The sequence below is a fragment of the Brachypodium distachyon genome, chromosome 1 (assembly GCF_000005505.3).
Source record: "Brachypodium distachyon strain Bd21 chromosome 1, Brachypodium_distachyon_v3.0, whole genome shotgun sequence".
NCBI lineage: Eukaryota > Viridiplantae > Streptophyta > Magnoliopsida > Poales > Poaceae > Brachypodium > Brachypodium distachyon.
The window spans coordinates 15,359,055-15,374,072 of NC_016131.3; the positions used below are offsets into that span (position 1 = coordinate 15,359,055).

The 15,018-nt window shown below is 47.0% G+C and overlaps 1 protein-coding gene, 1 long non-coding RNA gene and 1 pseudogene across 9 annotated transcripts; 1 reads left to right on the forward strand and 2 right to left on the reverse strand.

Moving 5' to 3' along the window:
- Positions 1-4,291: 4,291 nt before the first annotated feature.
- Positions 4,292-10,766, forward strand: LOC106865905. 8 transcript variants are annotated; one of them, XR_002962233.1, is made up of 6 exons: positions 4,292-4,396; positions 5,515-6,181; positions 6,317-7,786; positions 7,927-7,990; positions 8,069-8,213; positions 10,346-10,766. It is a non-coding gene; the product is annotated as an uncharacterized LOC106865905 (long non-coding RNA). The 8 variants fall into 8 exon arrangements; XR_002962232.1 differs by having other exon boundaries at positions 4,293-4,396; positions 10,349-10,766; XR_001405498.2 differs by lacking the exons at positions 7,927-7,990; positions 8,069-8,213 and having other exon boundaries at positions 4,382-4,396; positions 6,317-6,436; positions 6,660-6,707; positions 7,281-7,786; positions 10,349-10,766.
- LOC100829439 (serine carboxypeptidase II-3) lies at positions 7,271-10,120 on the reverse strand. The gene is given in 8 exon segments (XM_014897613.2): positions 7,271-7,441; positions 7,673-7,778; positions 7,892-7,984; positions 8,140-8,258; positions 8,430-8,687; positions 8,776-9,038; positions 9,124-9,562; positions 9,565-10,120. Coding segments are annotated over 8 exon segments (1,605 nt in total). The 5' UTR covers positions 9,721-10,120.
- An 87-nt stretch (positions 10,767-10,853) lies between the features above and the next one.
- On the reverse strand, positions 10,854-13,518 carry LOC100830595 (annotated as a pseudogene).
- Between the last annotated feature and the right edge of the window lie 1,500 nt (positions 13,519-15,018).

Here is a 15,018-nt window from a genome sequence, read left to right on the forward strand (position 1 = left end):
GGTCGCTCCGTCGTCGTATCACCGTCAGTTTCCGCACCCTCTTTTATTTTTCTTCTAGAAAATCAGGGGTCGATCACTGAAGTCATTAGTCATGCAAACTTCTTCCTCTTCTTTTTTATTTCTTTTATTTATTTTCCGAGGATGCGTTTAATTTCCTTCTTTTATTCGTCTTTGATCGAGTCTCGAATCTGAATCGACGCGCGCATCGCGTTGGTTTCTGGACGCGGGGTTCCTTCTGGAAGCAAGCAAAGGTGCAGAAAAATGGGGCTGATGATTATAAGATCGGTTAATTAATTGCTTGCTTTGCGCGCCAATGGATAAGGCAGGCCGGGGAAGCTGTGCCTTCCGATGCTTTGGCTGGCTTTGCCATCGTTGATCGCTCGCTCCTGTTTTCATTGCAGCTCACTACACACCCAACTCCTCTGCCACTACGTTATTATCTCCATCGCCAATCCCCTCACGTACGTGCGTACGTATATACCAACGAACGAACGGACGTACGTACGGGAAATTTCCACCATTCCTTTCCCACAAAAATAAATAACCTGGCCAGCTATAGCGGGATAATTAAATCCTGGTTCACTAACGTCACGTACGCTTCACAAAATCACAGGCGCATAAAAATCACCGCGCAATTCTTTCTCTTTCTCTCCCTCTCTCTACACGCGTCAGACCGGGATGTCGTGATCAAACAGCTAGCGCTGGTGCAAACGATACTGATACCAACATGTACACATACTCGTTAACCTACCGCTAAGCTCATCCGTTCGTCGACATACGGTAGCCTATACATAGCTAATACGAAACCGTACTTGTACGATTGAGTTGCTTTCCCGAAAATCACGAACAAGCCCGCCGATGGGCTTGCTCGCTCGGCCTGTGACTGACCAGGAACTAACCGACTAATTATAAAAAGCTCGCCGTGCTTAATTATACATGGACACGCACGCCGGCCACTCGGGACCCACACATACATCAAAATCGATCGGCGTGAGACTGAATGACGTGGCTTCAGCTACCATTATCGGTCACGAACGGGGTGAGCGCATGTAGAAATCGCGACGAGAGCCGGGCGGCCAAATAAAAAGCTCGATCGAGGGTCATCACCAGTGGCGCATGATAAGGACGTCGCGACGATCCACGTCACGCTCGCGCGCGCCCATCCGGACGAACATAACCGTCCGTCGGGAGTCCATCGAACGGCCGGCTGGCAATGCAGACGTAACTCTTCGGCCGCGTCAGGTGTTCTTCGTTTCAAAATGCGTTTGAAGCGGTACTTCTTCCGTCCCACATTAAGTGACTTTTTATTATACGCGTCTATATGGTTTTTAAGCATAAATACATCCGTATTTGAATAAATTTGTGTCATTTAATATAAGACGGAGGGAGTACTAACAAGAACGTTCTCCTCGTTTCAAAATGCGTTTGAATATATGCAACCATTTCAGTTCCCCATAAACATATATTTCCTCCATCCCAAAATAAGTGACTTGGATTTGTATAGATTCTTATACAAATTCACGTCACTTATTTTTGTACGGAGAGAGTACTTGTAATCCAAATCTCCAAACGACGTTCAAAACAAGTCTTGATTACACATAGAAGCGAACGTACGGAGTACGTGGAGATCGAATTGTAGTGATCTTTCCAGAAATTCTTGCTTAATTTCACGATTTACATTGTTTTCTTCTGTTCACTGCCGGGACAAGTGAGCTACCTCGTGAACCATTTGTCCGCTAGCTAGCTAGCTTCTCATGGTCGTTAATTTACCTCGTGACACTGGGCTTGGTTGCCTTGCATCTTTGGCCAGCTGGTGTTTCAGCGCCATGCAGATAGGAATTTGTGTCATGGCGATAACAACGAGTATTATTCGATCATTCCTTCTCGCCAACAAAAGAAATGAGCATACGGATTTTGTTAGCACTAGCATGTAGAGTAGATACTCCTTTGTATTGCTATCATTGATTTCCTTTTCATTTCTTTATTTCGTCTTCGAGGTACCCAATCAAACAACAATAATTGGACGGGTATGATTGGTCCAGCTTTCTTTCCCCCCTCTTTCTCTGATGAGTGACCGTAGCTTTTGGCCTCTTGTCTTTCTGGATGTCCCTTGGGATTTGGTCATGCGTCCCTACTTATCCACTAGCCAATTAAATAATTAATGCCCACGCTTCACATACTTACATGAAAATACATTTCGCTATTTTTGGACAAAGAAATATAATTCCTCCATACCATATCAAGTGACGAAATATTATATGCATCTAGACGTTTTTTGGGTATAGATACATTCATATGTGCGCAAATTTGAGTCACTTGATATGAGACTGAGGGAGTAGTATAATTCTACATTTTGCATCATGTGATGCTGAGGGTCACCTTCTTTTTCAAAAGAAGAAAAAACGTAATCTTACATTATGGGGGATGGGATGGGGATTTCATTTACGCTTTAATGTGGGCATGATTTACTGAGAATTTTAATCATTTCTGTTGGAATAATTGAAGTTCTCATACTTTCTGTGAAGTAGAGATCGGTGCGTTGAAAAATATTTGTAGTACCAGCATCTGCAGTCGTGTTCCAAACTTCCAATGAATACCGGCCATGATCTATCTGTAGCTATAGCTACACAGTTTTGCTTGAGAGAGATGCGATCATCGAACTGTTGCCTGGCTAGTGCCCTAGTCAAAGTCAACACAAAGCAAGAGAGGCAACTTTTAGCACTGCAAGTAAGCAAGCAACTTTAGTTATTAGGCTAGCTTTGTTTCAGAGGAAACAAGAACACTCCATTTCCTTGAAAAGTCACAAACAAATCATTAGCTGGTAAGTTAATTAATGGGAAACAGTCTCCAGTGCATCCAAAATGCAGGTACATGCGCATATGCATGTTCCAACACAAGGTGGCAGAAGTGTTCTAGAAACTTGCAGCACTCGATCACTCCATCATCATTTCCTTTGTAGAAACTTGAATCAGTTTACCTTTCTCTGCCGATTACGTCAGCCCGGCCACTCATTAAGGGAAACCTTAAGCATCGTCACTGGTGCACGGTATGTAATTATGCATCCAGTACCTTTGTTGTTGTTGTTGTTGCCAATCTGTTCTTGAGCTAGCTGTTCCATTAATTTGTCAAACAGGCCTCTCAATTTCCCCTCAGATGATTGATTAGTTCAAGTACTTGACCTTCTTGGTGGTCAGACGGTAGGCCGTAGTACCCATCTGAGAGATGCCTAGATATTTTGACCAGGATGGCCGATAGATCATGGAAGAATCATGGACAAATCTAAGCACGTAATTGTTCTAAAACACTTTTTTCCAAGTACTAACACCAGTGTATTAATTAATATTACGACAACCTCTCCTCCATGTTGCAGCATGTGCTGTACTTCATGTATGCCATCTATCTGCTGTACATCTGCAGGTAGTTGCATGCAAATGCAACTCTGCTTCTGTAGTCCTGCCTGCTTGCAGAGTCCATGGCCTCTTTGACATTACTGACACCATGTTTGTTAACAGCAACTGGTCAAATCAAATGGTACCTTAAATTAAATTAACCTGTGCTTGCACTTGATCCAGGACAGGACTGTACTGACTGCACCGCATAGTAGAGCACTTTTGCTGCAAGCAACCAAGTTGGTGCATTTGGAACTAGCAGAAATATTCCCCCAAACCATCAGCTCATGGCAATGATCTGTCAGTTAGTTAGTTAGTAGGAATAGTACTAGCTAGAAGCAGCAGAGCATGGCCATCAGTCACATTCACATCTGCTCAGCTAGCTGCAGCTAAGTGCCCAGGTACTGCTGCTGCAGGTATGTGTGGTAGGGGCAGCAGGGACCAGTAGTTGAGCTGATGACAATAACCTAGTGCTGGACAGCTTGGATGGAGCTGAAGATGATATCCTTGTGACATATTGTGGATTAATGGTGATGATATGCATACAACAGAATATGTAGATACTAGCTAGCTAGCTACTGCTACTAGTATAATTAGTTCATGGGTTTGGATGGCCCTAATGAGACCTAATTAGGTAAGGACGACCTAATGTTGCCATCAGCTGGACCTGTACATGACATGGAATGGATTGCATCAACTGCAAATAATGCATTTGGACAGGATGGGAATAATTTGGTGGTTCCTGGGGAGTGTATAAGCTGTTATTAATTAGCGTAATATAATGCAGCGGTGGTTCCCAACTTTTGGATAAGTAGGAGGACGGTTGAAACCACCAGATCAGGCAGCTAGCTTTCTCTGTTCCAGTGGGGCTACTGGTGTGGTGTCTGCTACTAGATTCTTATTCTCCTTTTAGCAGCCCTTTTGGCCTCTGGATCTCTCTAACTGTCCAACAGAGCAATCAAAGGTTCAGAATGCCAATATAGCAAAACTGCAAAAAGAACATGCAGGTATTTGTGTTTCTTTTCTCATTAGATGAATTTAACCCTTTTAAGCATTTTAATACTCCCTCCGATCCTAAATTCTTGTCATTGTTATAGTTCAAATTTGCACTAAACCAACGAAACCAATTTAGGATCGGAGGGAGTACGTAGTTTTGAAACTTATCCGATGTCTGACATCTCATTGCCAACGCCACACATTGTGCTTTCATGTGCAGTGGGAGGTGTTAGAAGAGATTTAAATTTCAAAAATATCCCCGTTATTTTTAGGAAAAAGTCAACTTTATGTATACGTCGCGGTTCGAATGATGTTTCCGCAGAGAGACTATAAAAAAAGAAAAGGAAGAAAATTGAAGAATCAGTGTATATTCAATGGAACACACAAGCAGCACATATAACAATTTGGATGGTGTGTATGTCTCTGTACCACCATCCTTATCATTACAGGCATCATACCACATCCCCAGGTTTCTGTTGCCACAACAGACACTGGGCTAGAGCTTAGCTAGGTTCCCTCGTCAGGCACACCGGCCAGCAAGAATGATGGCTGGCGATCGATGGCCAGGCCATGCTGCGTACGTTGATTATGGGGCTCATTGGGACAGTGGAATTTGCTTGCTGGTGTTATTCTAAGCACAAGCACTGCATTATTGGATTATCCAGGCTGCATATATGGGGGTGCAGGCAGGGAGGCAGGAATGCTGCTGCCAGGTTAAGTAGGGCAAGTTGGCTAATAAGTGTATGGATCGAAGTATATATATCCAACTGGCACGGCACATGCAGAGGATGCCTGACGTGATTTCATCCTGCTAGTTGCTAGATGCATAATGTAACGGCTTGGTTTTTTTTATAGGATGTATGTAACGGCTTGATCAGGTTCAAAACTAGCTTTTGGACCTAATAAACCCTTCTAGAAAGTTCAAAGGCGATAACAAAGGATGATCGATCGAACTTTATGCGAAAGCATCTTTTTCCCATGAAATAGAAATATTTGTGTTTAAACCTTGTACACTGTGCAACCGGCTTGCCGGCCGTCGCCATCTCTGATTGCATTTTTAATTGCTAACCACATTTGCATTTGTAATTGCTAACCACGTTTGCCGGCCGTCGCCATCTCTTCCATGCAGAGGCACCGTGAGAGAGGAGGAGAGGCCGCTCCGACGTGCCCATGGGTTTTCAACACACGTATTCGTGTGGAATTGGTCCGACCCATTAGTTGCACCAATGCACAGTCATGGGCCGTATGGGCTGATTCTTAACTTGGGCCGGACCGTGACGTAGACAAACACAAACAAACCCATTCATTCAGCAGTGATGTACTCTTTCTAAAAAAAAAAGCAGTGGTGTACTCAGACACACATTCTCTCGTCAGCCAGACCCTCGAGGAACCGGCGCGCGGCAGAGAAAGGCGCGGGCGCGGCGGCGGCGGAGTGACCGCGTAGAGGTCGAGCTCGGGGGCGAACGGCAACGGAGGCTCGCGGCCGTAGAGCCGCGCGATGGTGTCCCTGGCCTGCTCGTAGGAGCGGGCAGATCTGAGGGAGGTGAGGACCAGGGAGCGGAGCGCGCGGATGGTGTCCCCGTAGGACGCCCAGCGGTGCTCCATGGCCATGCCCACCGACAGCTTGGGGCTGTAGCCCGGGATGGGTGGCTGCGTGCCGCGCGAGGCTGCCGCCGCCGTGCGGATGACGCCGGGTACGGCTACGGCGTCGCCACCCGCATGGGGATCAGCCACGCCGGCGCCGGTGCTGAAGGCCTCCTGCGAGGATTGACTCATGGCGGAGACGACGAGACGAGGTTAGTCGAGAACTCGAGATGTCAGCCATTATAACGCGGGGGGAGGCGAATTTGTAGGCATTCCCTAATCTAAGACAAGTGGATTAGTGGATTAACAGTTGATTTTGTTCAAATGTTCAATTGGCTTCCCTGCAGGTAATGCAGCGTCAGCGTGGGAGACCGGACCGAGGCAGCGAGGCTCCCCACGTCAGGAGTTGCAGCTAGAACCAGAAATTCCCCCCCAAGCGGCTACAGTAAATCTACTGTGAATTTATAGTATGTGAGATTATTAAGCTACTAAACCTACATACCGAGCCTTTTTCTTGTTTTTTATTCTAATGACCCTTATAATCAATAAATTAAGCTCCATCTTTAAAAAAGTTAAGCTAGTAAAATTAAGGGATAGTTGGATGATTAAAAAGTAGCAGACTATGAATTATGGAGGATTCATATATGTTCAGAAATCCTACATTGTAATCCTGCATTATACTTATTTTAGGTACCTCACACTAGAACAGATTGAATTGCAATGGAGTACATTACTGTGGTAAGTTCCCGTCCATGCAATTAGACTGTCGATCAAAGAGAGAGCCGAGTTGCTGTAATATTCTTCTTAAATTGGGCTGTTAAAGTGAAGCCTATATCTTAAGCAGAAGAGAGGACAAAAAATGAAATATTTTGCACTATGAGTGATTCGTGAAGCATTAATTAGTGAACTTACATTTTCAAGTCTGATATTTTCTTATTGGCTTGACTACTGAAGTGATCTGCTGAAAACCATGCATGCAAAGAAATGCAACTGGGATCAAGAATGCTAGGGAAGACGACTTTTCTGTTGTCAATTTGCAGCAGCTTTCTACATTTGCTGTTTCTACTGATGCAATCTGAGACTTAGCCATCTCTTTTAATACGTGGATGTCAAATTTTTACAGTATCCTGTGCTTTGGTACCAACATACACATTTCATTCTCTGGCCATTGTAACGCATGAGAGCACCGGCTTTTCAGCATGCCATTTTGGCATAAATATTCAGACATGATAAATTACATCATACTTATTTATATGATTCTTTATAAGCAGCATTTTGCTGATCTGCGGTTACCTGATCCGTCAAGTGCAGTTTTTGCATTCAGGGAGTGCTTTGCCTGCTAGGAAATACTGGACAAGCACAAGCGCTCACTGGGGCTGGTAGCTTGGGACCTCATGGCCTGCGCCTCTCACTGTTACCAAGCTGAGGTCGCCCTTGTACTGCACAACGTATCCACCCACCTCGCCATTACCCTGAATTCACAAGGTTGAACAGATCTTAATTGCTAGTCACTTTGAAAACCAGTAATCATGGCACGAGTGCTTTACAATTTTGAATTCTTCGAGTTTGTTATCGGTTTAGATCCACTCTTCTGTAGCAGCTGAATTATGAGTGTCCATCCATGTTAGCTACAGATTTTTGTGTTTGCTTGATGTTGCAGTGAACAGGTTAGCGCAGGGGGAGAACTGCGTGTAGGTAATCACCTTGGTGCTGCTGAACCATGGCCTCCATTTTTCAGCCACAGGTAGCTGGAGCTGATTGAGAGAGTATCTAGTCGAAGTCACCGGCACTCTCCCGTCAGTGTCTCCACTGCAAAGGTCAGTGGTAGATACATCATGATTACTTTGCCACATATCACTTCACACTCCTAATTTCGATTGTCATGCCAGAAACTGTGATTAACTGAATGAAGAATAACATACCTGTACACCCAGACCCTAATGTTGTTTTTCATCAGCTCGCGGATAATGGGCAAAACAGTTGGGGCGCTGTCCACCCAGTACCCAAATCGCACACTGAAAGTAAAGTAGATGTAACATTTTGCAAAATTACACCATGGTTTGGAGGAAACAAACTTGATTTTCGTCAATGTCATGTAGATGTGCGAGGTGATCTTTCTTGTAGTGGCAAAAGAGAAGTCTTCAGAAATGAGGGTGTAGGGTGGATGTACCTGCAGGCTGACCATGGGTGGTTGAGGCGGGTGACGTTAGCGTGGAGCGCCTTCTGCACGTCCGGATCGTTGAGGTAGGCCTCCACATAGTGATCTGTGCACGGATCGAAGCTCTCGATCTGCTCCCAAACACACGTGTATAAAGTTAGTACAATTTTCTACTAGTTGTAAATTCCAGACATGGATCGAAAGAAGTATTATCAACGAGGATCAGCGGTGGCCGGTAATGGATGAAACTACTACACCCAAACACACACATTATGGATCGGAAGGAGTAAGTAGGTACGTACCGAGGGGGTGATGGGCGGCGAGACGAGCTTGCGGGACTGGCACATAGGCGCGTAGATATTGTAGATGTTGATGTCCCCGGGCTCCTCGGTGGCTTCGAATATGGCCTTGTTGCACTAGGGGCTTCTGGACTTGCCGGCGGTGAAGTTGCAGTTCTTGGTGATGGCGTCGGCCGTGTCGTCGGAGATGAGCGCGTGCGTCCAGTAGAAGTCGTACATCCCCTTCTTGTCCGTCCAGTCGTTGATCACCGCGTTCCCAATCTTCAAAATCCAAATCCAATCCACACGTATACGTAAGGAAAGAGGCTGATTGATACTCATTAATTAACAAAGCTGGCCATTTAATTACCATGATGCCTTTGAGGTTGATGGACGGAGGCTTGTGGCGGAGGATTTGGTGGGCGAGCTGGGGCACATAGTGTCCGGCATAGCTCTCGCCGGTGACGTAGAAGTCGCGGCCTTTGTACTCCGGGAAGCGCTCCATCCAGTTGGTGAGGAAGAGGTATGCGTCCTCCGCCGTCTTGTTGTCGCCGCTCTGGCTGTAGTCCAACGTCGTGTTGGAGTAGGAGTACCCCACCCCCGCCGGGCTCTCCATGAATAGCACGTTCGCCGCTGCACACACCATGCATCAATCAACCAACGGTCCCGATCACTTCTAAAACTTGATCTGCCAAATGGAGTATGAGTTATAACTTACCGTGGTTCCAGGAGTAGGGGTTGCGGTAGAGCGTCTTGCCGTCGCTCATGACGCGGAACAGGCCCAGCTCCTGCATCGCGCCGTACCCGAGCGACGAGCACCCGGGCCCGCCGTTCAGCCACAGGAGGAGCGGCTTCGACCCCGAAGAGCCGTTGCCGGTGCCCACGGGTTCAGCGAGGTAGTAGAAGAGCGCTCGCCCAGCGGCCGCGTGCACCGTCACGTACCCGGCGTACTGCGGGAACTCGCCGACGCTTGCTGCAGGCTGTCCAGGCAGCCTCTCCACGCGGTCCGCCTCTTTGCTCCTGACTGCTGCCGGTGGGGGCGAGGCCCCTCTCCGATCCGTCTTGGTCGTCGAAACCGCTGTGTTCTCCATGGTCGACTCTGACCACGGCGGTGACCAGCGGAGGCGGTGGAGGTAGTCGCCCTGCCGCGTCCGCCGGGGCGCCTTGTTCACCCCGCCGCCGTGCCGGAGCTCAGCGCCACGCTTTGCACGAGCACCAGCAGAAAGAAGACTAGCGCGATGCTCTTCATGGCGCGCTGCTCGAGTGCTTCTGCCGGACTGCCGACCGGCCACTGTTCTATTAGCCGGTAGCACATTGGACTACTGGAGACTGGTCTGTGGGTTGGGTGTCTATGGTGGTTTTTGTATGTGGCAGAATTTAATGCGATTTTTCCGTGGGCACCTACTAGAGCCCAAAAATCCTAATATCAATTAAATTCCATTTAATGTCAAACTTATAATCTTATCACTACATCAATGAAGTCCAATTGCAATATTAATATCTATATTATTTCATTTATATTTCATTACTATGTCGAACAAATGTAATTGCATATCAATATTTCATCCAGATGCCATATTTCACATGTGTAAATTCATGTCACATGTTGGCTTTTGGGCGTGGCAGAATTCAAAGCGATTTTTCAAGGGTCACCTAGCGGAGCCCAAAGAAAATATCCTAATATCAATTAAGTTTTACTTAATATCAATTTTATACCATAGCAATGAAGTTTAGTTACAATATTAATGTCAATATTATTTCATTCATATTAATTTCAGGTTAAGATAAATAGAAAATCGCAAATAGTGGGTGTTGCTACTATCTGCTCGCCCATTTGAAAGTTGCACAATAAAGATTGTTTTGAGAAAAAGCTGGTCCGATCTCTTGCTGAGGTCATCTGTTATGCATGTGGGTTCATGAAATGCGTTATGATTTATTAGCAGGTCCGAAGCGTTGCGGCATCATGAAGCACAAAGCAATGTGAAGAAAGAAAGCTGGAAGAGGCTGAGGAAGCTGGTGACGGAAGCTAGAAGAGGAAGGATGACGCGATCAAGTGACCTAGTCGTGCCGTTTGACGTTTGGTTCGAAACCGTCAGGAAGCATCCTGATTCAAGTTCATTCTCTAATCGCAAACCCACCTTAGCTAGTAGTTCAATGTTTTGTATGGCCGGTACTATGGTTTGGATCCAAAGCATTTTGTAACATCCCTGCCATGGGCACTTACTAGTGCCTCCATTATAGCAACCTGCTTGAATTTTGGTCCTAGCTAATGTGATATCTGTGTGTACTAGCGATTTCATTTTTTAAGGGATGTATTGTGTACAAGTAAAATTATGTGAGTCTTTCAAGAAGTTTCATGAATACTGTTCTGAATTTGCTGTAGCTTTCTGCATTTGCTGTTTCTACTGATGCAATCTTAGACTTAGCCATCTCTATAACACGTGGAGGTCAACTTTTTACAGTATCATGTGCTTCATTTCATTCTCTGGCCGCTGTAACACATGAGAGCACCAGCTTTTCAGCATGCCATTTTGGCATGATTCTACATGTAAGCATTTATGTGATCTGCGTTACATGAGACGCCAAGTTCATTTGTAGCTTCTTTCTTTATTCTGTTTATTTCTTCTACCGAATACAAACTTGTGATTCTGCCGGAGTACTATCTTTTAATCCTGTCCGCAATTTTTGCAGTCAGGGAGTGTTTTCCCTGCGAGGAAATGCTGGACAAGCACAAGCGCTCGTTGTGGCTGGTAGCTTGGGACCTCATGGCCTGCTTCTCTCACCGTTACGAAGCTGAGGTCGCCCTTGTCCTGCACAACGTATCCACCCACCTCGCCAGTACCCTGGATCCACAAGAATGAACAGATCATCATTGAGTGCTTCACGATTTTGAATTCTTTGAGTTTATTATCCGTTTAGATCTGCTTCCATACTCCTCTGTAGAAGCTGAATTATGAGTGTCCATCCATGTTAGGTACTCCCTTCGTCCCATAAAGATTGTCACGGTTTTGAACTAGAGTTAGTTCAAATCCGTGTCAATTTTTATGTGACGGAGTGAGTACATATTTTTGTGTTTCCTTGATGTTGCAGCGTACATGTTAGTGCAAGGAATAGCTGAGCATAAGTAAATAACCTTGGTACTGCTAAACCATGGCCTCCATTTTTCTGCCACGGATAGCTGGAGCTGCTTGAGAGAGTATCTAGTGGAAGTCACCGGCACATTCCCATCAATGTCTCCACTGCAAAGGTCAGTGATATATCATGGTTACTTCTCCACAGATCAGTTCACTCCTAATTTGGACTGTCAGGCCAAAAATAATGCTTGACTAAATGAAAAAAATTTAAATCAAAACGGAGATTAAATGAAAAAGGGTGCTGTCACACATACCTGTATACCCAGACTCTGATGTTGTTTTTCATCAGGTCGCGGATAATGGGCAAAACAGTGGAGTCATAATCGGTCCAGTTGGGCCATAAGTGGTCACTGAAAAATGAATCATTTTGCAAATTACAGCATGGTAATTTGAAGGAGACAAACTTGATTTGTCAACGTTGACATATAGAAATGAGGGTGTGTGGTGAATGTACCTGCAGGCTATCCAAGGGTGGTCCAGGCGGGTTACGTTAGCGTGGAGCGCTTTCTGCACGTCCGGGTTGTTGAGGTAGGCCTCCACGTAATGTTCCGTGCACGGATCCAAGCTCTCGATCTGCTCCCAAACAAGCGTAGAATCCAACCAAACTTAACGCGTGAATTGTATAAATTTTTATACAAATCCACTTCATTTATTTTGGGACGGAGTGAGTATGAAATTACCGAGGAAGTAATGGGCGGCGAGACGAGGTTGTGGGAGTGGCAGATGGGCGCGTAGATGTTGTAGATGTTGATGTGCCGGAGCTCCTCGTCGGCCTCGCGGATGGCCTCGTCGCAGGGGTTGCCGCTGGAGTTGGCCAGGGCGGTGAAGCTCCTGGAATAATCGTTGGGGCGGGTGAAGTTACAGTTGTTGGGGATGGCGTCGGCCGTGTCGTCGGAGATGAGCGCGTGCGTCCAGTAGTAGTCGTACATCCCCTTGTTGTCCGTCCACTCGTCCAGCAGCGCGTTCCCAATCTTCAGAATCCAAACCCAAATCCAAGCTCTCACTCAAAAAAAATAAATCCAATACACTTAATTGTCTTCGTACCATGATGCCTTTGAGGTTGATGGACGGGGGCTTGTGGCGGAGGATTTGGTGGGCGAGCTGGGGCACGTAGTGACCGGCGTAGCTCTCGCCGATGATGTAGAAGTCGCGGCCTTTGTACTCGGGAAAGCGCTCCATCCAGTTTGCGAGGAAGAGGTACGCGTCCTCCGCCGTCTTGTTGTCGCCGCTCCAGCTGTAGTCCGCCGTGGTGTTGGAGTAGGAGTACCCCACCCCTGCTGGGCTCTCCAGGAACAGCACGTTCGCCACTGCACCATGGCCGGCCCCGATCACTTGTAAGCTTGCAGATTTGCGAGAATGGAGATCGATCGAGGAGATCAGCATATATCTGAAGTTATTACCGTGGTTCCAGGAGTAGGGGTTGCGGTAGAGCGTCTTGCCGTCGCTCATGACGCAGAACGGGCCAAGCTCCTCCATGGCGCCGTACCCGAGCGACGAGCACCCGGGCCCGCCGTTCAGCCACAGGAGGAGCGGCTTCGACCCCGAAGAGCTGTTGCCGTTGCCGACGGCCTCGCCGAAGTAGTAGAAGAGCGCGCGCCCTGCCGCCATCGCCTGCCGCGGCAGCAGGCTGCCCCGGCAGCTTCTCCACGCGGTCTGCCTCCTTGCTCCCGATCGAGGCCCCTCTCCTATCCGCCTTCGTCGTCGAAACTGCCGTGTCCTCCATGGCCGCACCCGCCACAGACGGCTCTGACAACGGCGACCTGCGGATCAGGCGGTTCAGGTAGTCGCCCTGCCGGGTCCGGCGCGGCGCCTTGTTCGCCGCCGAGGCCGTGCCGGAGCTCAGCGCCAGGCATTGCGCCAGCAACAGTAAGGACACCAGTGCGGTGCTCTTCATGGCGCGTTGCTCGAGTGCTCGTGCCGATCAGCCACTGTTCTATCGGCCGGTGGTACGGTGGCCGAGATTGTGGCCTGTTGGTTGGGTACCCGTGTGGATGGATCTGCTATTTTATACCGAGCGAGCTCCAATTATCATCAGAGTAATGCGACACAGATGTTTCACAAATGACAGGCATTAATTGGTGGCAGAATTTAAAGTAAGTACAGTATCAAATTTATAGCAATAAATCTTATTGCTGGAATTTAATTACATTATTGATATGAATATTATTTCATTAATATTTAACTACTATATCACTCAACTCTCATTCCATATAAATACTACTCTATCTAATCCAAGGGCATGCGCAATGGTTGGTAAAACTGTCTTATCTTAGATGTTCCACGTCAATTAGAAAAGATAACAAAACAAGTTGTACAATGAGTTATGTCCAGGGTTGAGCCCTGGGATTTGACGGCGGACTTGAAAAGCCACCTACAGACGCTTTACGCCCAATCATTCCGGATAACGCTTGCATCCTCTGTCTTACCGCGGCTGCTGGCACAGAGTTAGCCGATGCTTATTCCTCGGATACCGTCATTGTTTCTTCTTAGTGTTATATCTTATAATTAATGTTCAAATAAATAAAATTAACTAAATAAATGCTAAGAAAAAATGAAATTAGTAAAATGGGGATCGTCTTTTAATTAAGAGAAGGCTTGTGACATTTTTCTTCATTTCTCTCTCCTTACTAAACTATTGACATTTATTATGGATCGGAACGAGTACATCAGATGTCATCTCACATGTGTAAATTAGAGTCACGTGTTGGTTTTTGGACATGACAGAATTTAATGTGATTTTTCTGTGGACAGCTAGAGCCCAAAAGGCGGATTCAATGTCTTGTTGAGATGATCTGTTATGCATGTGCGGTCCAGGCACACGTACGCCTCGCCCTCCGGGAACCGCGCATCGCGACACTGCGACAGTAGAACTCGTTGTTGGCGGGCATCGCGGGACCGAACAGCTGGTCGTGGTAGCGGTAGAGCTTTGAGGTGGTGTCCATGGCCTCCTCGCGGGCGTCTCCGAGGGATGGTAGGGTGAGGGAGCGGAGCGTGAGTATGGTGGCCGCGTAGGGAGCCCAGCTGTGGGCGTTGGCCATTTCCGGTGACAGCTTGGGGCTGTAGCCCGGGGCCACGGTGGGTGAGCGCGCCGCCGCCGCCGTGCGGATGACGCCGAGGACGATGGCCACATTGCGATCGTCAGAAGACAGAAGTTCAGCCTGACTATCTTTGCGATCGTCAGAAGACACAAGTCCACGTGGTGAGATCCCAAAACTGCATATCGTAAGCCCATCACCAAATGGGCCTAAACAGGCCGAGCGTCATGAAATTTGTCAGAAAGCCCAAACAATTCGGCAGCCAATTAAGATGCGCCCGAGACTCCTTGACCCCCCTAATCTGCTTTGTTGGCAAAATGGAGGTGGAGCAATCTACGAACCGACGAACGTGCTTTTTCTCTGACAGGGGAACAGACGAACGTGTTCTTTGCACTAGCTGTCATACAATTTTTCCGTCAACCGAGCAACTTTATAAAAAAAATA